This window comes from Myxocyprinus asiaticus, chromosome 22 (genome assembly GCF_019703515.2).
Source record: "Myxocyprinus asiaticus isolate MX2 ecotype Aquarium Trade chromosome 22, UBuf_Myxa_2, whole genome shotgun sequence".
NCBI lineage: Eukaryota > Metazoa > Chordata > Actinopteri > Cypriniformes > Catostomidae > Myxocyprinus > Myxocyprinus asiaticus.
The window spans coordinates 2431605-2456070 of NC_059365.1; the positions used below are offsets into that span (position 1 = coordinate 2431605).

A 24466-nucleotide genomic window follows, 5' to 3' on the forward strand; every position below is an offset into this window, starting at 1 on the left:
GAAATAAACTGTTAATTTTGGAATACATCAAAATGAGCTGATTGTCTTTTCAATGTATGAATGACACGCCGAGGAAAGCTTAAGCCTATGTACACATTGTATTTTGTAGGGAGTGAAGTTTCCGTTGCTGAAACACTTTTTTATATTTGTATTTATTTATTTATTTTGCTTTGAAGGTATTGCTGTGGCAGCTGAGGAAATAACGTATATTGTTATTTTTTGTTTGTTTTTGTTTTTTATGTTTTTTGTTTAAGCCATCCAATTAAAATGTAAAGCGCATTTTGTTTTTGCACAACCGAATCCACTCCACACGGTGTCAGTGTAACTCTAGGGTACAGTTCAGTTGTAAGCCCTGCCCCATCAAATAATGAGAATCACAGCACTGTTTTGTGCAGACAGAGGGACAGGCTTACCGTGCGTTTGAAGCAGAGTGACGGTCAATTTTATCGTATCGTTATTTTGCAAGCCCATTGCTCGATAATGTACTTGAAATCAGATATCAGGAAGAGCTAGTGATTCAACAGAGGAGCAATTATAGTCAGAAATGATTCGAATATCGTTATTTGCGATGGAAGCCGAAGGACAATGGAAGAGACGGTCGAACTGGTGGATTACTCTCTATTTTCTGCTATGCTTCGGGAAGCTGGCTACGGCTCAGATCAAATACATTGTCCCAGAGGAGGTAAAAGAGGGATCTGTTGTGGGAAATATTGCTAAGGATTTGAGCCTTGATATCAGTAATCTGGTGCACCGACGGTTCCGTATTGTTTCTGGGCCCGATGACGCTCTTTTCCAGGTAAATCAGAACAATGGCGAGTTGTATGTTAATAAGAGAATCGACAGGGAGCAGCTGTGTGATGGAAACGCTGTTTGTTCGATAAATTTGAAAAGCGTCATTGAAAACCCTTTGGAGGTGCATTACATAGAAGTGGAAATAACCGATGTAAACGATAATCCACCCATTTTCCCGAGATCTGAGCAGCAATTTGAAATAGCTGAACACACACTGTTGGGAACACGTTTTCAAGTCCAGACTGCCCGAGACCCTGATCTGGGAATGAACACGGTTCGATACTATAAATTAAGTCCGAATGAACTATTTGATATCGACGTTCGAGAAAGGCATGGTACAAAAATACCGTTTTTAGTTTTAAAGAAAGCGCTGGACAGAGAAAGGCAGAGCACACATAGACTCAGACTGACAGCTACAGATGGTGGAAACCCACCGAAATCAGGGACTCTTAACATAACTGTTATTGTAGCAGATATAAATGATAACCGGCCCGTCTTCAGTCGCGAATCATACTCCGCAACACTCCGGGAAAATGCACCTTTGGGCACCGTGATAATTACAATTAACGCAACTGATTTAGATGATGGAATGAATGGCGAAATTGAGTATTCGTTAGGAGAAAATGTGGATAGGAAAATCCACGACCTCTTTATGCTTGACAAGATCACAGGTGACTTAAAAGTGAAAGGGAGTGTAGATTTTGAGGAAACAGGTGTCTTTAAATTGGACGTACAGGCCTCAGATAAAGGTCTGCCTTCTCTTATAGCTGAAGCAGAACTCAGCATTAAAGTTGAAGATGTTAATGACAATTCTCCAGAAATTGAGATAACATCACTTTCCAGTGTCGTGTCTGAAAATGTTAATCCTGGGACAGCCATAGCCTTAATCGGTGTTTCAGATAAGGACTCCGGTGTCAATGGAAAAGTTATCTGTACATTACCCCAAAATATACCCTTTGAGCTGAAATCGTCATTTAAAGAAAACATTTATTCGTTAGTGACAAAGGGGCGTTTAGATAGAGAAGTGACGACAGGTTATGAAATCACAATAACAGCCACTGACTTGGGACATCCACCTCAGTCATCTTCTAAAACATTAAACATACAGGTCTCTGATGTGAATGATAACTTCCCAGAGTTTACTCAGACTTCATTTGAGCTCTATTTACCTGAAAACAATGCCCCTGGAGCTTCTATATTCTCCATCACTGCCTTTGACAAAGATTTAAACGAAAATGCTGCAATAATATATAACCTAAATCAAGGTGATGTAACATCTTTTCTAAACATTAATTCGGACACTGGAAATATTTATGCACTGAAAAGTTTTGATTTTGAAGCTGCCAAAACATTCCAGTTTCAAGTTGTTGCTTCAGACACTGGAAGTCCGTCTCTGAGCAGTAACGTGACAGTGAACGTGTTTATTCTGGATCAGAACGACAATGTTCCAGTGATCTTATATCCAGTGAGTGCTAACGGTTCTGCTGAGGGTGTGGAGGAGATTCCCCGCAATGTGAACGCAGGTCATTTGGTGACTAAAGTCAGAGCCTATGACGCAGATATAGGATACAATGGCTGGTTATTATTTTCACTGCAGGAAGTTAGTGAGCACAGTCTCTTTGGTTTGGACCGCTATACAGGACAGATAAGGACCCTTCGCTCATTCACAGAAACAGACGAGGCCCAGCATAAACTGGTCATACTGGTCAAAGACAATGGGAACGTGTCACTCTCAGCAACAGCGACTGTGATTGTCAAAGTTGTGGAGCCCAAAGAGGCTTTTGCAGCTTCTGATGTGAAAAACGCAGTAAAAGACGAGGAGGAAAACAACGTGACATTTTATTTGATCATCACTTTGGGCTCGGTTTCAGTGCTTTTTGTCATCAGTATCATCGTGTTGATTGTAATGCAGTGCTCCAAATCTACAGACTATTCATCCAAGTATTTACAAGAGGCAAATTACGACGGGACTCTGTGTCACAGCATCCAGTACAGATCTGGAGACAAACGGTACATGTTAGTTGGGCCCAGAATGAGTATTGGATCTACTATAGTCCCGGGCAGTAATAGAAATACTCTAGTGATACCAGATCGCAGGAGGAGGGATTCTGGGGAGGTAAGGTGCATTTTAACACATTTGCGAAATTATTATTATTATTGCATTTTTATTCATATAAATGTATTTATTCATATAAAGTTGTTGTGACCTTGTAACAAAATACATTATATTGTATATGCTGGGTAATAATTTTGTAAGAGGTAGGAGCTGTCTGACGCTTCGATGCTGATTTTTTTTTTTTTTTTTGTTTATTATTATTATTTTTTTTATTCTATTTATTTATTTTTTTGACAACGTAAAACATACGCATGCATCAAACGCCAAATCATTTCTTAAAAGTGCTATTCAGAATTCCAGCCATTACAATCACGTTATTACACTTGCTTGAAGCACTTGGTCCAATTCTGAAAGAGAAAGAAATTAAGAAAGAAAGAAAGAAAGAAGTGGATGAATGAATGAATGAATGAATGAATGCATGCATGCATGAATGAATGTTCCACTCGATGTCGGTGTTGCTCTATGTTTTGCATGAGGGTTTCAAGTCATGCCCATAATGATGACGCGTAAGCTTGTATTGTTCTTATCCGAGGAGAAGGTACGATCTGTGGCGGCATTAAATAATGCGCTCTGTTCGCAGTGTAAAAAAAGGTTTATTTACACTAATGCATGATGCATATTTATTAGAATTTATAGTGTTGTTTGTATTCGTCGAAGATACATTTCTGGCCTTGGAACAATCTCTGTAATCGTTCATCATGAAAGGCGGAGGACAAAGGCGCAGATGGGAGTACTGGTGGATTATTCTGTGTTTCTCTTTGATGTTGAGCTTCGGGCAGGAGGTCTCAGCTCAGATACGGTACACTATTCCAGAGGAATTGAAAGAAGGATCCGCTGTAGGAAATATTGCTAAGGATTTGGGTCTTGACATCAGCACCTTAGTTAACAGAAGGTTCCGTATTGTCTCTGGATCAAATGACGCCCTTTTACAGGTAAATCAAAACAATGGCGTCTTGTCTGTTCATAGGAAAATTGACAGAGAGGAGATTTGTGATGGAAATGGCCCATGCTTGATTAACCTAAAAATGGTAGTGGAAGAGCCTTTGGAAATACATTACGTCGGAGTAGAGGTAACTGATGTTAATGATAATTCCCCCACATTCACAGAAGAGGAGCAGCATTTCGATATTGCGGAACACACACCCACAGGGACACGTTTCCAAATACTGCCTGCTCGAGATGCTGATACAAGAGCGAATAATGTCCGGTCATATAAACTGAGTCAGAACGAGCATTTCGATGTTGAGACAAAGGACAGAGATGAGGAGAAAATACCGCTTTTAGTTTTAAAGAAAGGATTGGACCGTGAAAACACAGCAGAGCATAGATTAATATTGACTGCAGTCGATGGTGGAAATCCACCAAGATCAGGCACTCTTAACATAATTATCACAGTTCTTGATATTAATGATAATCGACCTGTGTTCAGTCAAGACACCTATTCTGTCTCGGTAAAAGAAAATGCTGCTATCGGAACAGTCCTGGTCAAACTTAACGCAACTGACTTGGACGAAGGTTCAAATGGCGTTGTAGAATACGCATTTGGAAGAAATCTGAAGCGTAAAGTCTACGATCTGTTTAAACTGGATAGTCTCACAGGAGAAATTCGTATAAAAAGTCAACTGGACTTTGAGGAAACAGAGGTGTACAAATTAGACGTGCAGGCATCAGATAAAGGCCAACCTCCATGGATCGTTGAATCTGTCGTTACTATTAAGATAATAGATATAAATGATAATGACCCTGAAATAGACGTAACATCGCTTTCCAGTGTTGTTTCTGAAGATTCTAAACCTGGGACTGTAATTTCACTGATAAGCATTAGCGACAAGGATTCTGGTATTAATGGAAAAGTAGTACCAACTATCTCTGATGATGTTCCTTTTGAGCTGAAGACATCATTTCAAGATAATATTTATTCCCTGGTCACGAAGGGAAAACTAGATCGAGAACTTCAGTCCCATTACGACATCACAATAACAGTTACTGACTTAGGACATCCTCCTTTATCCGCCATTAAATCACTAAGCGTGCATGTTTCAGATGTTAATGATAACAGCCCAGTATTTTCTCAAAACCCGCTTGAATTATATTTAGTAGAAAATAACGCACCTGGTGCTTCTATATTTTCTGTGAGTGCCTCCGATGAAGATTTAAATGAAAACGCAATGATTACTTATAATATTGTGAGAGGAGAAAGTGCACAAAGTGATATGGCTTCATTATTGAACATGAACTCTGAAACGGGTGTTATTTACGCTTTAAAAAGCTTTGATTTTGAAATAATAAGAAAGTTTCAGCTCCAAGTTATTGCAAAGGATTCAGGAGCGCCATCGCTGAGCAGTAACGTGACAGTGAACGTGTTTATTCTGGATCAGAACGACAATGTTCCAGTGATCTTATATCCAGTCAGTGCTAACGGTTCCGCTGAGGGTGTGGAGGAGATTCCCCGCAATGTGAACGCAGGTCATTTGGTGACTAAAGTCAGAGCCTATGACGCAGATATAGGATACAATGGCTGGTTATTATTTTCACTGCAGGAAGTTAGTGAGCACAGTCTCTTCGGTTTGGACCGCTATACAGGACAGATAAGGACCCTTCGCTCATTCACAGAAACAGACGAGGCCCAGCATAAACTGGTCATACTGGTCAAAGACAATGGGAACGTGTCACTCTCAGCAACAGCGACTGTGATTGTCAAAGTTGTGGAGCCCAAAGAGGCTTTTGCAGCTTCTGATGTGAAAAACGCAGTAAAAGACGAGGAGGAAAACAACGTGACATTTTATTTGATCATCACTTTGGGCTCAGTTTCAGTGCTTTTTGTCATCAGTATCATCGTGTTGATTGTAATGCAGTGCTCCAAATCTACAGACTATTCATCCAAGTATTTACAAGAGGCAAATTACGACGGGACTCTGTGTCACAGCATCCAGTACAGATCTGGAGACAAACGGTACATGTTAGTTGGACCCAGAATGAGTATTGGATCTACTATAGTCCCGGGCAGTAATGGGAATACTCTAGTGATACCAGATCGCAGGAGGAGAGATTCTGGAGAGGTAAGAATTAATTTAAAACTTCAGCATTGAGATCAGTGACTCATAATTTCACTTTATTTATTTATTTATTTTTATTGTTATTATTTTGTTTTGGCGTATCTTAATATAATATAATATAATATCATATCATATAATATAGTTTGCGGTATATAAGTCCTCGCGTTTTGCGTTATTATATTTATGTCCTTGTTGTGCTTGTACTTTGCTATGTTCTAAGATATGATGATATTCAAGATTATAATAGTGTTTTCACACGAAAATATTCTTGTAATTGACTCAAGAGAAGGCTGACCATAACTTTTGTTGCCAAGTATGCAGTTCTTACAATGCAACATTTTAGTCTGTGCACCTATAGAGCTGCTGAAGTCTTCAACGTTCGTCATTACATTTAAAATATTTGTTTTCTGAAATGGACAGTAGACCACTCGATGTCAGTATTGCTCAAGGATATGTTAGAGAGATTATGCCCGGCCCCTGATGATGACGTGCGCAGTGCTGTATTGTTCTTCACATCTGAGGGACCGATGTGAACCGAGGAAAAATACAGTGGTACGGTGGGCTGACGATACGATATAGAACATACTTTTAACTATTTACCTCAATGCAGAATCTGCGCATGTATTCCTGTTGTGTCTGCTCACAGATGATTTATGTCTAGCTCTGGAATACTATTCTGTAATCGCTCGTGATGAAAGACGTGGGACAAAGGCGCAGATGGGAGTACTGGTGGATTGCTTTGTGTTTCTCTTTTCTGCTGGGCTTTAAGCAGCCGGTTACAGCTCAGATAAGATACTCCATTCCGGAGGAGGTAAAGGATGGATCCCTTGTGGGAAATATTGCGAAGGATCTCGGTCTTGATGTCGGTTCGTTAGAACACAGACGGTTCCGTATTGTTTCAGGATCTAAGGACTCCTTTTTCCAGGTAAATCAGAACAATGGCTTCTTGTATGTTCATAAGAAAATCGACCGGGAGGAGATTTGTGATAGCAATGCCGCATGTTTGCTAAACCTTAAGATTGCGGCTGAAAATCCATTAGAAGTTCATTATGTTGAGGTTGAGATAACAGATGTAAACGACCATTTCCCTTCATTTCCCGAAAAAGAACTACAAATTGAAATCGCAGAAAACACGATAAAAGGCACTAGTTTCGATCTTCCAACCGCAAGGGATTTGGATGTTGGCATTAATTCTATTCGATCTTATCGGCTAGCGCAAAATGACCATTTTGATATAGAGATAAGGGACGGCGAATACGGGGATAAAAGTCCTTTTCTGGTCTTACAGAAACCCTTAGACAGGGAGAGTCAAGAGAAACATGTTTTAACTCTGACTGCCATAGATGGTGGAAATCCACCAAAGTCAGGCACTCTAAATATAACAGTCACGGTCCTCGATGTAAACGACAACCGTCCAATATGCAACCGAGACACATACACTATTACGCTAAACGAGAACGCTTCTCCCGGGGTTACGGTTACATTTGTAAATGCAACTGACCCAGATGAGGGCGTTAATGGAGATGTTGAATATACTTACGGAAGAAATGTACAGCGTAAAGTACATGATATTTTTGAGTTGGACAGGGTTACAGGAGAAATACGTGTCAAAGGCCAAATTGATTTTGAAGATAATGAAATTTATAGTCTGAATATAAAGGCATCTGATAAGGGACGCCCTCCCATGAATACTGACTGCAGAGTTATCATTAAGATTATAGATGTTAATGACAACGAACCCGAGATCGAAATAACGTCGCTTTCTAATATTATTTCTGAAGACGCAAAGCCCGGTACTGTCATTTCTCTAATTAGCATAACGGACAAAGATTCAGGGATAAACGGTAAAGTTGTCTGTAGCTTGTCAGGGGGCGTACCCTTTGAACTGAAGCCATATGTCCAGCAAAACATGTATTCTCTAGTAACCAAAGAGAGTTTAGACCGGGAAGTTGCGTCCCATTATGACATCAAAATAACAGCAACTGATTTGGGCAGTCCAGCTCTTTCAGCGTCAAAACCTCTAAACATAGAGGTGTCCGATGTTAATGATAATACACCGCAATTTCCAAGCAGCCCTCTTGAGATTTACATATATGAAAATAATCGACCTGGGGAGTCCATATTATCTGTGAGCGCCACAGACAAAGACACAAATGAAAATGCAATTGTTGCATATCACATTATGAGAGGCGATCCAACACAAAGTGATATGGCTTCCTTTCTCAATATTAATTCAGAAACGGGCGTAATTAGTGCGCTCAAAAGTTTTGACTTTGAAACTGTAAAAAAGTTTCAGTTTCACGTGCTCGCTACAGACTCCGGAAGTCCGTCTCTGAGCAGTAACGTGACAGTGAACGTGTTTATTTTGGATCAGAACGACAATGTTCCAGTGATCTTATATCCAGTCAGTGCTAACGGTTCTGCTGAGGGTGTGGAGGAGATTCCCCGCAATGTGAACGCAGGTCATTTGGTGACTAAAGTCAGAGCCTTTGACGCAGATATAGGATACAATGGCTGGTTATTATTTTCACTGCAGGAAGTTAGTGAGCACAGTCTGTTTGGTTTGGACCGCTATACAGGACAGATAAGGACCCTTCGCTCATTCACAGAAACAGATGAGGCCCAGCATAAACTGGTCATACTGGTCAAAGACAATGGGAACGTGTCACTCTCAGCAACAGCGACTGTGATTGTCAAAGTTGTGGAGCCCAAAGAGGCTTTTGCAGCTTCTGATGTGAAAAACGCAGTAAAAGACGAGGAGGAAAACAACGTGACATTTTATTTGATCATCACTTTGGGCTCGGTTTCAGTGCTTTTTGTCATCAGTATCATCGTGTTGATTGTAATGCAGTGCTCCAAATCTACAGACTATTCATCCAAGTATTTACAAGAGGCAAATTACGACGGGACTCTGTGTCACAGCATCCAGTACAGATCTGGAGACAAACGGTACATGTTAGTTGGACCCAGAATGAGTATTGGATCTACTATAGTCCCGGGCAGTAATGGGAATACTCTAGTGATACCAGATCGCAGGAGGAGAGATTCTGGAGAGGTAAGAATGAACGAATTTATTCTACAATCACTACTGTTTTTTAGTATATCTTGTTTTTTTATTTTTTTTTTTATTTACCTTATAATTGTTATTTCTACAAAATGTTTATCATATTGCTAAAGAGCCACTAGTTAGCCTGTAAGCTGTTTAAAAATGTAGATTATTTGTTTTACATGGTTATGATTTTCTGCTTGTGTAGTAAGTCAGAACACGCAGGGAGCTGTCCGCTGTGTTGGTGCTGAAATCAGTTGCATTTCCCCGAGAATGGGCGTAAAATCACACACAAAATGCTTAAAGGTTTGTTGTGAATGCCATTCATGTACAGAAAGTAGATTTACGTCATCACTGACTTTAATGCGGTCTTCAAGTGGAGTTGGACCGTAATTATGAATTTCAAACATGATTAAGAGAAGTTGCACTTACAATGGGGAAACTCGGAATTCTAGTTGATAACAGAGTTGAAGGGCTGGTTCGAAATGAAATATGATAGAAAGCAATGATCTAGCATTGTCAGTTTTAATACTTTTTTTTTTAATAATAGAGGCTATTTTTATTAAATATGTTAACATGACTCACCCTTAGCGGTTTATTTTATGCAAATTAATTTGTTAGACCATTAAGAAATCATAAAAGTAGTGTAAACCAAGTGTATCCACTTATGCTCATTCACTAGTACAACAGACAAAATAATAGTAATAATAAATAAAAAATAAAAAAATAAAAAAAAGTTTTTGCCATCGTTCATTGCGTGTTTGTTTAATTTGGCTTCTTCCTTAATAACGAATGCCCGACTGGAACGTAGGATCTTCCATGGTGCACTTGAAGGCAGCATACATCTTTTCTGTAATTTTTTCAAGACTGGCAGATGCTTTAAAAAATATTTTCGATTGTTTTAAACCGCTTGATGTCAGTGTTGCTCTACAGGATTTTTTCCATGCTATTGAGTCCTGCCCCCTGATGATGACGCGAATAGAGCTTTATTGTTCCTCACATGCACGGGGAAGGCTCATAATGCGTGAACAGTAACACATTTATGCCATAGTGTCGGTACAGATTGATTAAATTTTTCCAAATTTGCTCATGATGTATTTAACGTAAACATTCAACTTCGGCATATAGTAACCATGGATATTGGCTATTAATTTTTATCCCTGGAATAACCGTGTGGTAATCGTTCGCAATGGAAGGAGGAAGACAAAGGCGCATATGGGAGTATTGCTGGGTGGCTCTGTGTTTTTCTTGTTTTCTGTGCTTCGGACAGCAGGCTTCAGCTCAGATAAGATACTCTATCCCTGAGGAGGTGAAAGAAGGATCCACTGTGGGAAATATTGCAAAGGATTTGGGTCTTGAAGTAAGTAGCTTGGTGGACAGACAGTTCCGAATCGTTTCGGGATCTAAGGAAGAGCTTTTTCAGATAAATCAGGAAAATGGCGTTTTGTACGTTCGTAAGAAAATCGACAGAGAGACTTTATGTGTTGGCAGCGGTGTCTGCATGGTAAACTTAAAAACCGTTGTTGAAACTCCTCTGGAGATACATTATGTAGAGATAGAAATAACGGATATAAATGATCACTCTCCTAGCTTTTCTGATAAAGAGCAAAGGCTGAACATTTCTGAAAATACGCTGCCTGGCGCTGATTATCAGTTACAGGCTGCCAGAGATCCCGATTCGGGAGCGAATTCGGTCCGTTTTTACAAATTAAGTCCTAATGATCATTTTGAAATTAGAGTTCGAGAGAGTGATGAGGATAAGATGCCTTTTTTAGTTCTGAAAAAAGCTAGTGACAGGGAGATAACAACGACATACAAGCTGCTTTTAACAGCAGTTGACGGAGGGTCACCTCCGAGGTCTGGGACTCTTAATATAACAGTTACCGTTCTCGATATAAATGATAATCGCCCTGTGTTTAGCCGAGAGACATATTCTGTGACACTACTGGAGAACTCAGTTGTTGGCACTGTAGTGATTCAAGTAAATGCAACTGATAAGGATGAGGGCTCAAACAGTGATATCGAATACAGCTTTATAACATTAAACAGCAAAGTGCATGAGGTCTTTGAACTCGATAAGGTTACAGGTGAAATACGTGTGAAGGGGGAAGTGGATTTTGAAGAAACAGAAGTTTATAAACTCGATATTCAGGCGTCAGATAAGGGGCATCCGCCAATGACTGCAAACTGCAGAGTTAATATTAAGATTATTGATGTCAATGACAACAAGCCTGAGATCGAGATTACGTCACTTTCCAAGAACATCCCAGAAGATTCAAAGCCTGGAACGGTTATTTCTCTTATCAGTGTGATTGATAAAGACGCCGGTATTAACGGTAAAGTGATTTGTCAGTTAAACAAAAATGTTCCCTTTGAGCTAAAGCCTTCCTTCAAAGACAATATGTACTCTTTAGTAACACATGGTCGCTTAGATAGGGAAACTGATTCACAGTATGATATTAAAATAACAGTTTCTGACTTAGGACAGCCGTCTTTGACGTCACTGACAACTCTAAGCGTGCAGATTTCTGATGTGAATGACAACGCCCCGGAATTTGCAATAAATCCTCTAGAGCTCTACCTAATGGAAAATAATGCTGCAGGTTCGTCAGTAATGTCAGTGAGCGCCTCTGATAGCGACACAGCTGAAAACGCCGTGATATCATATCACATAATTAGAGGTGATGGAACACAGGATGATATGTCGTCTTTCTTGAATATTAATTCGGAGACAGGTGTAATTTATGCACTAAAGAGTTTTGACTTTGAAACCTTAAAAACAATCCAATTCCACGTGCTCGCTTCAGACTCTGGAAGTCCGTCTCTGAGCAGTAACGTGACAGTGAACGTGTTTATTCTGGATCAGAACGACAATGTTCCAGTGATCTTATATCCAGTCAGTGCTAACGGTTCCGCTGAGGGTGTGGAGGAGATTCCCCGCAATGTGAACGCAGGTCATTTGGTGACTAAAGTCAGAGCCTATGACGCAGATATAGGATACAATGGCTGGTTATTATTTTCACTGCAGGAAGTTAGTGAGCACAGTCTCTTTGGTTTGGACCGCTATACAGGACAGATAAGAACCCTTCGCTCATTCACAGAAACAGACGAGGCCCAGCATAAACTGGTCATACTGGTCAAAGACAATGGGAACGTGTCACTCTCAGCAACAGCGACTGTGATTGTCAAAGTTGTGGAGCCCAAAGAGGCTTTTGCAGCTTCTGATGTGAAAAACGCAGTAAAAGACGAGGAGGAAAACAACGTGACATTTTATTTGATCATCACTTTGGGCTCGGTTTCAGTGCTTTTTGTCATCAGTATCATCGTGTTGATTGTAATGCAGTGCTCCAAATCTACAGACTATTCATCCAAGTATTTACAAGAGGCAAATTACGACGGGACTCTGTGTCACAGCATCCAGTACAGATCTGGAGACAAACGGTACATGTTAGTTGGACCCAGAATGAGTATTGGATCTACTATAGTCCCGGGCAGTAATGGGAATACTCTAGTGATACCAGATCGCAGGAGGAGAGATTCTGGAGAGGTAAGAGCCCTTTTGCAGCTTCTAACTTGATTTTAAGAGTGCTGTGAGTGCGCGCGTGCGTTTTTTTTTTTTTTTTTTTTTTCGTGTTGCTCGAACTGACTCGACGTTTTTATCAGTTAACATGCTTGGAATGGATTTTGCATTGGAGGCCTACAATGTATAATGCGTTTGCTGTGTGGTACTATCCGTGGTACGGGAAACTCAAATTTTCTCTTGCAGTTATTGTCATTCATTTACCATCCTCTCATTTTTTCTTTTTTGAAAAACAGTCATTATAAACATTGCATACCAAAAACTCTACTGTTTACTTACTATATACATGACTTGTATAACACATAGCTAACCAATACTGCCATTATGTCCACGCTGTATAGCTAGAGGGGAACTGGCTCCCCTAGCTGAGCCTGTTTTATCCCAAGGTTTTTTATTTTTCCTCCACTAACTAACATCCAACATCTTATGGAGTTTTACGTTCCGTGCCACAGTCGCCATGGCTTGCTCACTGTGGGCCTAAAGACATACAATTTTAAGGTATGATTTTCAATGACGTTTTAAACTGCACAATAGGGAATTTTAGGGCATCGCAGTATGATTTTCTATAAAGCTGCTTTATAACAGTGTGTATTGTGAAAAGCGCAATACAAATAAAAACGACTTGACTGACTTGACTCTTATAGGCTACACAGTGAGAAGTCTAAGCTGTTGTTGTGGTTTTGAAGAATTTTTGCAAGCGGTTGTTGACATTGGTAAGCACTTCTCCAAAATAAAAAAATAAGAGAGAGAGAGAGAGAGAGAGAGAGAGAGAGAGAGAGAGAGAGAGAGAGAGAGAGAGAGAGAGAGAGAGAGAGAGAGAGATTTAGTATCACTTCGTACCAGACGGTGTCAGTGTAACATAGGGTGAAAGGAGATTTTGTCCTGCCCATCGGTACACGATGCGCAGGTCTGTTTTTCTTTTTCTGTACAGGGTTTACACCGAACGGCTAGCAAGAGAGCTTGCGTCCTAAAATAACGGACCCGTATGTTTCGTTCTTTATAAGATAATTTCGCCAGACATGCAGGCTTAAACTCGTACCTTGAAGTCAAACTTGACATTTTGCAAGAAAAACTATATTGGTGCATCGTTTAATATGGGATCCGAGAAACAAAGGCGCAGATGGAAGTACTGGTGGATTGCTCTATGTCTGTGCCTCGGACAGCAGGTTTCAGCCCAAATAAGATACTCTATTCCAGAGGAGGTCAAAGAGGGATCTGTTGTGGGAAATATTGCGAAGGATTTGGGTCTTGATATCAACGTATTAGTGGACAGACGGTTTCGTATTGTTTCTGGATCTGAGGAATCGCTTTTTAAGGTAAATTCGAACAATGGCATTTTATATGTACATAAGCGAATCGACAGAGAGGAGCTGTGTGACGGAAATACGGCATGTGTTGTGAACATTAAGACAGTCGTTGAAGATCCTTTAGAGGTCCATTATGTTGCAGTTGAGATTACGGATGTGAACGATCACTCTCCTCGATTTCCAGAAGAAAAACAAAGAGTCGTAATGGCAGAAAACACACAGCTAGGAGCGCGCTTCCAGTTACAAGCTGCGCGCGATCCCGATATTGGTGTGAATTCTGTGCGATCATATAAGCTGAGCCAAAACGAACATTTTGACTTGGAAGTAAGAGACAGGGTCAACGAAAAAAGTCCTTTTTTGCTCTTGCGGAGGCCACTGGATAGAGAAAATCGGGCTGAACATAGCTTAATATTAACAGCCGCTGATGGTGGAAGTCCACCTAAGTCAGGAATATTAAATATAACCGTCACGGTTCTCGATAACAATGACAATCGCCCTGTATTTAGTCAAGAGGTTTACACTGTTAATTTACAAGAAAATGTACCAATTGGCACCATTGTGGCAAAGGTTAACGCCACTGATATTGATGAGGGTTTAAACGGTGAAGTGAATTATACCCTTGGCGGCAATATAAATAGTAAAGTTAATGACTTTTTTGTGTTGGACAGTGTATCTGGAGAAATTCGAGTTAAAAGTCAAATTGATTTTGAAAATGCAGAGGTTTACGGCCTAGATGTGTTCGCCTCTGATAAGGGAACCCCACCAAATACAGTAGACTGCAGAGTTATAGTGAAAATATTAGATGTGAACGATAACACCCCTGAAATAGAGATTACATCACTTTCTAATGTTATTGCTGAAGATTCAAAATCTGGAACTGTTATTTCGCTTATTAGTGTTTCAGATAAAGACTCTGGTGCAAATGGCAAAGTTGTGTGCACTTTGTCTTCTAATGTGCCATTTGAACTTAAACCGTCTGTTCAAGACAATATGTATTCCTTGGTAACCAAAACGCTTTTAGACAGAGAAGCGATGTCTCAATATGAGATCACAATAATTGCGACAGACCTAGGTCAGCCTCCTCTAACCTCGTTAAAAGCACTAACCGTACAAGTGTCGGATGTTAATGACAACAGTCCTGATTTTATTCAAAATCCCCTGGAACTCTATCTGATGGAAAACAACGTCCCAGGTGCTTCTATATTATCCGTAACCGCGTTTGACAAAGATATGAATGATAATGCTTTAATTTCATATCACGTAATTAGACGTGACGGAACACCGAATGATATGGCTTCATTCCTGAACATTAATTCAGAAACGGGCGTAATTCATGCGCTCAAAAGTTTTGACTATGAAACGGTGAAATCTTTTCAATTTCACGTGCTCGCATCAGACTCTGGAAGTCCATCTCTGAGCAGTAACGTGACAGTGAACGTGTTTATTCTGGATCAGAACGACAATGTTCCAGTGATCTTATATCCAGTCAGTGCTAACGGTTCTGCTGAGGGTGTGGAGGAGATTCCCCGCAATGTGAACGCAGGTCATTTGGTGACTAAAGTCAGAGCCTATGACGCAGATATAGGATACAATGGCTGGTTATTATTTTCACTGCAGGAAGTTAGTGAGCACAGTCTGTTTGGTTTGGACCGCTATACAGGACAGATAAGGACCCTTCGCTCATTCACAGAAACAGACGAGGCCCAGCATAAACTGGTCATACTGGTCAAAGACAATGGGAACGTGTCACTCTCAGCAACAGCGACTGTGATTGTCAAAGTTGTGGAGCCCAAAGAGGCTTTTGCAGCTTCTGATGTGAAAAATGCAGTAAAAGACGAGGAGGAAAACAACGTGACATTTTATTTGATCATCACTTTGGGCTCGGTTTCAGTGCTTTTTGTCATCAGTATCATCGTGTTGATTGTAATGCAGTGCTCCAAATCTACAGACTATTCATCCAAGTATTTACAAGAGGCAAATTACGACGGGACTCTGTGTCACAGCATCCAGTACAGATCTGGAGACAAACGGTACATGTTAGTTGGGCCCAGAATGAGTATTGGATCTACTATAGCACCAGGCAGTAATGGGAATACTCTAGTGATACCAGATCGCAGGAGGAGAGATTCTGGAGAGGTAAGAGCTCACAAATTTATATTGAATATAGGACTTTCTCTTGCCTATGGTCATCAGAGCTGTGCCTTTTTTTATTTATTATTATTTCTTTAATAATTTTTTATTCTGAATATTGTATGCGTTGACTAAAAAAATACTGTAACTTAATTTATAAAGCTCCTCACCCTCTTTAACTGAAAAGGTCGTTGTCCATGGTGCTGAAATGCTTTAAGGGGTCCTTTCGTTTTATTTTGGTGGGTGACTTTTACTTCTGCTTAATTTATACCACTAAAATATGTGTATAATAAGATTTTGCATAATGAGTGAAAATAATATTTTTAATCCATTTTTTTAAATATATAAAACGTTTAGAAATTATATGTGTTCTGCTGCCATTTTGTGCTCTCCTAATGTGATATTAATAATAATTAATAATAACTTGTTTGTACCATTTGGGGTCAGTGTTACATAAGGATATGCTGTAGAGATTTGGCCCTGCCCATTGATGTGTGGTGCGCATGGCTGTATTGTTCGTTTACACAGAGATAGGAGCTCGATTCTACATCACGAGAGGCATAATAATAGCTTCGTAGTGACCGAATTTACATTGGTTATTTGCAAATGACGAGATTGCAATGAATACACGCCGTTATGCATGAGCGGTCTATTCTCGCAACTCGTCTCAAGCCGTTTTAAAGGAATACGTAACGATGGAAGCCGGAGGACAAAGGAGCAGATGGGAGTACTGGTGGATTGCTTTGTGTTTCTCTTTTCTGCTGGGCTTCGGGCAGCAGGTTTCAACCCAAATAAGATACTCTATTCCAGAGGAGGTAAAACAGGGATCTGTTGTGGGAAATGTTGCGAAGGATTTGGGTCTTGATGCGAATACCCTGGTGGACAGGCGGTTTCGTATCGTCTCTGGATCTAAAGAAGCTCTTTTCCAGGTAAATCAAAACAATGGCGAATTGTATGTTGATAAGAAAATCGACAGAGAGGAGGCATGTGACGGAAATAGCGTGTGCTTGATAAATCTGAAAGTCGCCGTTGAAAATCCACTTGAAATACATTATGTTGGAGTAGAAATCACAGACGTGAATGACCACAGTCCTCGTTTCCCCGAGAAAGAACAGCATTTTGAAATTTCGGAAAGCACTGTTGTAGGCTCACGTTTCGAACTTCAAACTGCACGAGATCCTGACATCGGAAGCAATACTATTAGACTATATAAACTGGCAAAGAACAATTACTTTGAGCTCGAAATGAGAGACGGTGACGAAGAGGATAAATATCCAATTTTAGTCTTACTGAAACCTTTAGATAGGGAACAAAATTCAGAGCATAGACTTGTGTTAACTGCATTAGATGGAGGCATACCCCCAAAGTCTGGCACCTTAAATATTATTATCACTGTTCTTGACACCAACGACAACCGCCCTGTGTGTAGCAAAGATATTTATTCTGTAACTCTTCCAGAAAACACGGCAGTAGGAACAATAATAGCTCGAGTTAACGCAACTGATTCTGATCAGGGTTTAAATGGGGAGGTAATTTACACGCTTGGTAAAACTAGTAGACGAAAAGTGCATGAAATATTTAGCCTTGATAGTGTCACCGGTGAAATTCAGATCAAAGAACCAATTGATTTTGAGGAGAACGAGATACATAGGTTGACCGTCCAGGCAACGGATAAGGGACAACCGCCAATGACCACTGACTGCAGAGTCATTATTAAGATCTCGGACGAGAATGATAATAATCCGGAGATAGACGTGACGTCACTTTCGAACGTAATTCCTGAGGATTCCAAAATCGGAACCGTAATCTCTTTGATTAGTGTATCAGATAAAGACACCGGTGTTAATGGTAAAGTTGTTTGTAGTCTTTCAGACAATGTTCCGTTCGAGTTAAAGCCATCTGTTCAGGAAAATATGTATTCTTTAATTACTAAAGAGCGCTTGGACAGAGAACTTGTCTCAGATTATAAAATCAAAATTAAAGCAACTGATCTGGGTCAGCCGGCTCTTTCTTCTTTTAAAACTTTTATAGTGCAGGTGGCTGATGTAAATGATAACAAACCAGAGTTTATCAAAAATTCCCTCGAGCTCTATTTGGCGGAAAACAACACGCCTGGAGCATCAGTATTCTCCGTGAGCGCGTCAGACAAGGATCTTAATGAAAATGCAGCGATCTCATATCAGATCGTTAGAGGAAATGGAACAGAGAGTGATATGGCTTCCTTCCTCAATATTAACCATGAAACAGGAGTTATTTATGCGCTTAAAAGTTTTGACTTTGAAACTATAAAAACGTTCCATTTCCAAGTTGTTGCTACAGACTCTGGAAGTCCATCTCTGAGCAGTAACGTGACAGTGAACGTGTTTATTCTGGATCAGAACGACAATGTTCCAGTGATCTTATATCCAGTCAGTGCTAACGGTTCTGCTGAGGGTGTGGAGGAGATTCCCCGCAATGTGAACGCAGGTCATTTGGTGACTAAAGTCAGAGCCTATGACGCAGATATCGGATACAATGGCTGGTTATTATTTTCACTGCAGGAAGTTAGTGAGCACAGTCTCTTTGGTTTGGACCGCTATACAGGACAGATAAGAACCCTTCGCTCATTCACAGAAACAGACGAGGCCCAGCATAAACTGGTCATACTGGTCAAAGACAATGGGAACGTGTCACTCTCAGCAACAGCGACTGTGATTGTCAAAGTTGTGGAGCCCAAAGAGGCTTTTGCAGCTTCTGATGTGAAAAACGCAGTAAAAGACGAGGAGGAAAACAACGTGACATTTTATTTGATCATCACTTTGGGCTCGGTTTCAGTGCTTTTTGTCATCAGTATCATCGTGTTGATTGTAATGCAGTGCTCCAAATCTACAGACTATTCATCCAAGTATTTACAAGAGGCAAATTACGACGGGACTCTGTGTCACAGCATCCAGTACAGATCTGGAGACAAACGGTACATGTTAGTTGGACCCAGAATGAGTATTGGATCTACTATAGTCCCGGGCAGTAATGGGAATACTCTAGTGATACCAGATCGCAGGAGGAGAGATTCTGGAGAGGTAAGAGCTAACATTATATTGAATCTAGCACTTTTTGGCCCATTTTCATCAGAGCTCTGCATATTTTTAATGTAGAGTTTCATACATTATGCTAGATACAGTATATATTGTTTTGCTCTGACTAGCAAAATAACACCTTATCTATCGTTGCTTAAGAATTTATTACGCTTCTTATCATCTTTAACTAAAACAGTCGTTGTCCATGGTTCTGAAATGTTTGAAGGGGTCCTTTGGTTTTATTTTGGCGGCTTACTTTTTCATTTTAGTTTTTACCATTGAAATCTGTGTATAATAGTAACATTGCATAAGTAATTGGTGAAAATAAATCATTTTTTTATGTAACAAGTTTTTAAATTATATGTGTTGTGCTGTCTTTTTGCTCTTTCCTAATGTGAAGTTTATAATAATTTATAATTACTAGTTTGTACCATTTGGGGTCAGTGGATTATATATCTTATATTGAATGATTTGAATTAATTTAATAATCAAACATTGTGCTTTGTTTGAACACAGTTCGTTTTGTATACTTTGTTGGGTAACACTACAAAAAGTTTATATTCGTTTACGTTTGTTAATGCATTAGGTTGCCTGTCATGAATTAAAATATTATTTACAGCATTTATTAATCTTGGTTAATATTAATTTAAAAATATACTAATAGGACTTTCTTGTAAAGTGTTTTCATTTATTTTTCTAGGCGACACTTGAAATAGCTCATAGTGAGACCAACGGCTTCATATGTGCAAAGGGCAAACTTTTTGTTCTTTTAGCAGTGAAGTCTAAATTTCTGAGGATAGTGCGATTGAAAACGATGTAAAATTGGCACTGATGCCAATAACCCTCTGAATGTTTCTACATGTATGTATAATGTGCTAAACACTGAAGTCCGCTCGGTGTCAGTGCTGCACTAAAGTTGCGTGAGAATTTCCCGCTATTCATGTGATGACGTAGTGCAGGGCATTGTGTGGGCGAGCTGTGGAGAACGAAGGCGTACGGACATAATTGTGCTGGTGTTACAAAGAAGTGCTTTATTTGGAATTAGCCAGTTCTATACGACACATGAAATGCACGTCTCTACGTGTATTCTTTAGCTGTGAGGAAAAAAAAAAAATTTTAATTTTAGCGATGGGAGACGGACAACAAAGGCGCAAATGGGAGTCCTGGTGGATTGCTCTGTGTTTGCTGTTTCTACTGAGCTTCGGACGGCAGGTTTCAGCTCAGATAAAATACTCTATTCCAGAGGAGGTGAAAGAGGGATCTGTTGTGGGATATATCGCTAAGGATTTGGGTCTTGATGTGAGTACTTTGGTGGACAGACGGTTTCGTATCGTTTCTGGATCGAAGGATGCTCCTTTTCAGGTAAATCAGAACAATGGAATCTTGTACATTCAAAATAGAATCGACAGAGAAGAGCTGTGTGCCGACAATAACATTTGTCAAGTGAATCTCAAAATTGCTATCGAAAATCCTCTCGAAATTCATTATGTGGGTATTGAGGTTACGGACATCAACGATCATGCACCTGTTTTCCCCGAGAAAGAGCAACATTTGAAGATCGCCGAAAATACTTTAACAGGGGCTGATTTTCAGTTGCTCGCAGCCCGCGACCCAGATTCCGGAGGAAACTCTCTTCGTACCTATAAACTGAGTCATAACGAACATTTTGAATTAGAGATTAGAGATGGCGGAGAGGACAATAAGATCCCCATTCTTAAACTGCAAAGACCCCTTGATAGGGAGCGACATAGTAAGCACCAGTTAGTGTTAACTGCTCTCGACGGTGGGAATCCACCGAGATCAGGCGTCATGAACATTACAATAACTGTGCTCGATAATAATGACAACAGACCAGTGTTTAGTAAAGACGTTTACTCGGTTACAATTACTGAAAGTCTCCTGGTAGGGAACGTGATATTGCAAATCAATGCCACAGATGCAGATCTAGGGCCGAACGGTCATGTGCTCTATGCATTTGTTAGCAACTTAAAGAAAAAAGTTTATGACACATTTGAAATAGACAAAAACACGGGTGAAATTCGTGTAATAGGTGATGTTGATTATGAGGACACTGAGGTATACAGAGCTGACGTCACTGCCACAGATAGCGGAGAGCCCCCCATGACCACAAATTGTAGAGTTGTCATAAAAGTTACTGACATAAATGACAATAAACCAGAAATAGAGGTCACGTCGCTCTCAAATCTAGTCCCTGAGGATTCTAAACCGGGAACTGTAATTTCATTGATTAGTGTTATGGATAAAGATTCTGGTGCTAACGGACAAATAGTATGCATGCTGCCTGATGGGGCTCCGTTTGAGTTAAAACCTTCTTTTCAGGAAAATATGTATTCGCTTGTGACGCAAGGGAGTTTAGATAGAGAGTTAGTTACGCATTACGATATCACAATAACGGCCACTGACCTAGGACAGCCTCCTCTGTCCTCAGTGAAGACTTTAAGCGTAGATGTGTCAGATGTGAACGATAACAGTCCAGAGTTTCCTCAAAATCCTCTCGAGCTTTTCCTATTTGAAAATAATCCGCCTGGGGCATCTATTTTTTCTGTTAGCGCGCTTGATAAAGATATGAACGACAATGCTGTAATTTCTTATCACATAATTAGAGGTGATGGAACAAAAGGCGATATAGCGTCATTTCTGAATGTTAATTCTGAAACGGGAATTATCCATGCGCTTAAAAGTTTTGATTTTGAAACCATGAAAACTGGCCAGTTCCACGTGCTCGCTACAGACTCTGGAAGTCCGTCTCTGAGCAGTAACGTGACAGTGAACGTGTTTATCCTGGATCAGAACGACAATGTTCCAGTGATCTTATATCCAGTCAGTGCTAACGGTTCTGCTGAGGGTGTGGAGGAGATTCCCCACAATGTGAACGCAGGTCATTTGTTGACTAAAGTCAGAGCCTATGACGCAGATATAGGATACAATGGCTGGTTATTATTTTCACTGCAGGAAGTTAGTGAGCACAGTCTCTTTGGTTTGGACCGCTATACAGGACAGATAAGGACCCTTCGCTCATTCACAGAAACGGACGAGGCCCAGCATAAACTGGTCATACTGGTCAAAGACAATGGGAACGTGTCACTCTCAGCAACAGCGACTGTGATTGTCAAAGTTGTGGAGCCCAAAGAGGCTTTTGCAGCTTCTGATGTGAAAAACGCAGTAAAAGACGAGGAGGAAAACAACGTGACATTTTATTTGATCATCACTTTGGGCTCGGTTTCAGTGCTTTTTGTCATCAGTATCATCGTGTTGATTGTAATGCAGTGCTCCAAATCTACAGACTATTCATCCAAGTATTTAAAAGAGGCAAATTACGACGGAACTCTGTGTCACAGCATCCAGTACAGATCTGGAGACAAACGGTACATGTTAGTTGGGCCCAGAATGAGTATTGGATCTACTATAGTCCCGGGCAGTAATGGGAATACTCTAGTGATACCAGATCGCAGGAGGAGAGATTCTGGAGAGGTAAGATGCATTTAAATAAAAATCTGTATTTTTTTCCCCCAATAGCCTTGGCATTACTCATTTTGTGTCTATTATTATTATTATTATTTATAATTGTTAATTTAGTGCTCGTCATCAGAATTTAAAGTTTAACTCGGGGTAGAAAGTAATAGTCCTACGAATTCTCATGATGTCGTTTTGCTGCTGACGTTGGTTCCCGTGACACTGAGATGGTTTGAATGCGTTTAAACACATTTGTGTGAGCATGATGTAAATTAAGAATGACACAACTTTTAATTTTCACACGATATTCTTAAAGTATTCTTATTATCACTAAGGTTTTAAGCATTTTTCACAAATGTTTTAAGTGTGTTAAGGTGGTAAGCATTTACGAAATTTTGCAGTTTTTGTTTTTTGTTTTGGAAATTTACCTGACAGCTCAGATTTACTGACTTCTCATTTTTTTACCATGTGGTGTCAGTGTTAGACAAGGATATAAAGTAGAGATTTGGCCCTGCCCATATGTGGTGCGCATGACCGTTTCGTCCAGTTAAACGGTGTTAGCAGCTATGAGTACATCAGGAGAACCGGAATTATAGGAAATATTCGACAGTTTTATGTTATCGAAGAATATATACATATACAGGGAACACACTCTTTTTGTAACTGAACGCAACCGCGACTCGTTTTAGGCTGTTTAAAAGTAATCAATAAGGATGGATGAACAAAGGAGCATATGGGAGTACTCGTGGATTGCTTTGTGTTTTTCTTTGCTGCTGAGCATCGGACATCAGGTTTCAGCTCAGATAAGATACACTGTTCCAGAGGAAATGAAAGAGGGATCTGTCGTGGGAAATATTGCTAAGGATTTGGGACTTGACGTGAGTACTTTGGTGGACAGACGATTCCGTATCGTCTCTGGTTCTAAAGACGCCTTTTTTCAGGTAAATCAGAACAATGGCGAGTTGTACATACATAAAAAGATAGACCGAGAGGCGCTCTGCGACGGCAATGGAGCGTGCTTAATAAATCTAAAAACTGCAGTCGAAAATCCTTTAGAAATCCACTACGTTGCAGTAGAAATTACAGATATCAACGACAACAGTCCTAGTTTTTCTGAGCATAACCAGCACGTTCAGATTGCAGAACACACCCCTGTAGGAACGAGCTTTCAGCTTCACGCAGCACGGGACCAGGATGCCGCACCATATTCTGTTCGCTTGTATAAATTGAGTCAGAATGAAATTTTCGAGATTGACATCAGAAACAGTGATGAAGAGAAAATTCCATTTTTAGTGTTAAGAAAACCTCTTGATCGCGAACATAAGGCAGAACATTTATTAGTTTTGACGGCCCTCGATGGTGGAAACCCTCCAAAATCAGGAACCCTCAATATCACAGTCAAAGTGTTGGACATTAACGATAATCGCCCTGTGTTTAGTCAAGACACATATTATGTCAATTTACAAGAGGATTCACTAATCGGAACAACAGTAATTAAAATAAAGGCAACCGATACCGACGAGGGCTCGAACAGTGAAGTTGAATATTCGCTTAGTGAAACTTTAAAGCGCAAAGTTTATGACATATTTCAGCTGGATCGCATTACAGGCGAAATAAAGGTTAAAGGGGAGGTAGATTTTGAGGACACAGAAGTTTACAAACTTGATGTCCTGGCTTCAGACAAAGGTCAACCTCCTTTGTCTTCCCAAGGTCGAGTTATTATAAAGATACAAGATATAAACGATAATCAGCCTGACATTGAGCTGACATCATTATCGAATGTTGTTGCTGAGGACTCTAAACCTGGCACAGTGATTGCATTGATAAGTGTCTCAGATAAAGACTCTGGTGTCAATGGAAAGGTTGTGTGTAGCCTGTCGGAAAGAGTTCCTTTTGAGTTGAAACCCTC

The 24466-nt window shown here is 40.1% G+C and overlaps 6 protein-coding genes across 6 annotated transcripts; all 6 read left to right on the forward strand.

Annotated features, from left to right (window-relative positions):
- Positions 1-549: 549 nt before the first annotated feature.
- On the forward strand, positions 550-5997 carry LOC127413151 (uncharacterized). Its single transcript, XM_051650032.1, has 2 exons — positions 550-2994; positions 3597-5997. The coding sequence occupies exons 1-2, from the start codon at positions 569-571 to the stop codon at positions 5995-5997; spliced, it is 4827 nt and encodes a 1608-aa protein (XP_051505992.1). The 5' UTR covers positions 550-568.
- A 658-nt stretch (positions 5998-6655) lies between these two features.
- LOC127413152 (protocadherin gamma-A11-like) lies at positions 6656-9154 on the forward strand. The gene is made up of 2 exons (XM_051650033.1): positions 6656-9054; positions 9142-9154. Exons 1-2 carry the CDS (start codon positions 6656-6658, stop codon positions 9152-9154), a joined length of 2412 nt encoding a protein of 803 aa, XP_051505993.1.
- A 958-nt stretch (positions 9155-10112) lies between these two features.
- On the forward strand, positions 10113-12587 carry LOC127413153 (protocadherin alpha-8-like). Its single transcript, XM_051650034.1, has one exon. The coding sequence runs from the start codon at positions 10200-10202 to the stop codon at positions 12585-12587; it is 2388 nt and encodes a 795-aa protein (XP_051505994.1). The 5' UTR covers positions 10113-10199.
- Positions 12588-13635: 1048 nt separating this feature from the next.
- Positions 13636-16561, forward strand: LOC127413154 (protocadherin alpha-2-like). The gene is made up of 2 exons (XM_051650036.1): positions 13636-16033; positions 16556-16561. Exons 1-2 carry the CDS (start codon positions 13685-13687, stop codon positions 16559-16561), a joined length of 2355 nt encoding a protein of 784 aa, XP_051505996.1. The 5' UTR covers positions 13636-13684.
- A 161-nt stretch (positions 16562-16722) lies between these two features.
- LOC127413155 (protocadherin alpha-7-like) lies at positions 16723-19161 on the forward strand. The gene has a single exon (XM_051650037.1). The coding sequence runs from the start codon at positions 16723-16725 to the stop codon at positions 19159-19161; it is 2439 nt and encodes an 812-aa protein (XP_051505997.1).
- Positions 19162-20068: 907 nt separating this feature from the next.
- On the forward strand, positions 20069-22590 carry LOC127413156 (protocadherin alpha-8-like). Its single transcript, XM_051650038.1, has one exon. It carries the CDS (start codon positions 20146-20148, stop codon positions 22588-22590), a length of 2445 nt encoding a protein of 814 aa, XP_051505998.1. The 5' UTR covers positions 20069-20145.
- The last annotated feature ends 1876 nt before the right edge of the window (positions 22591-24466 follow it).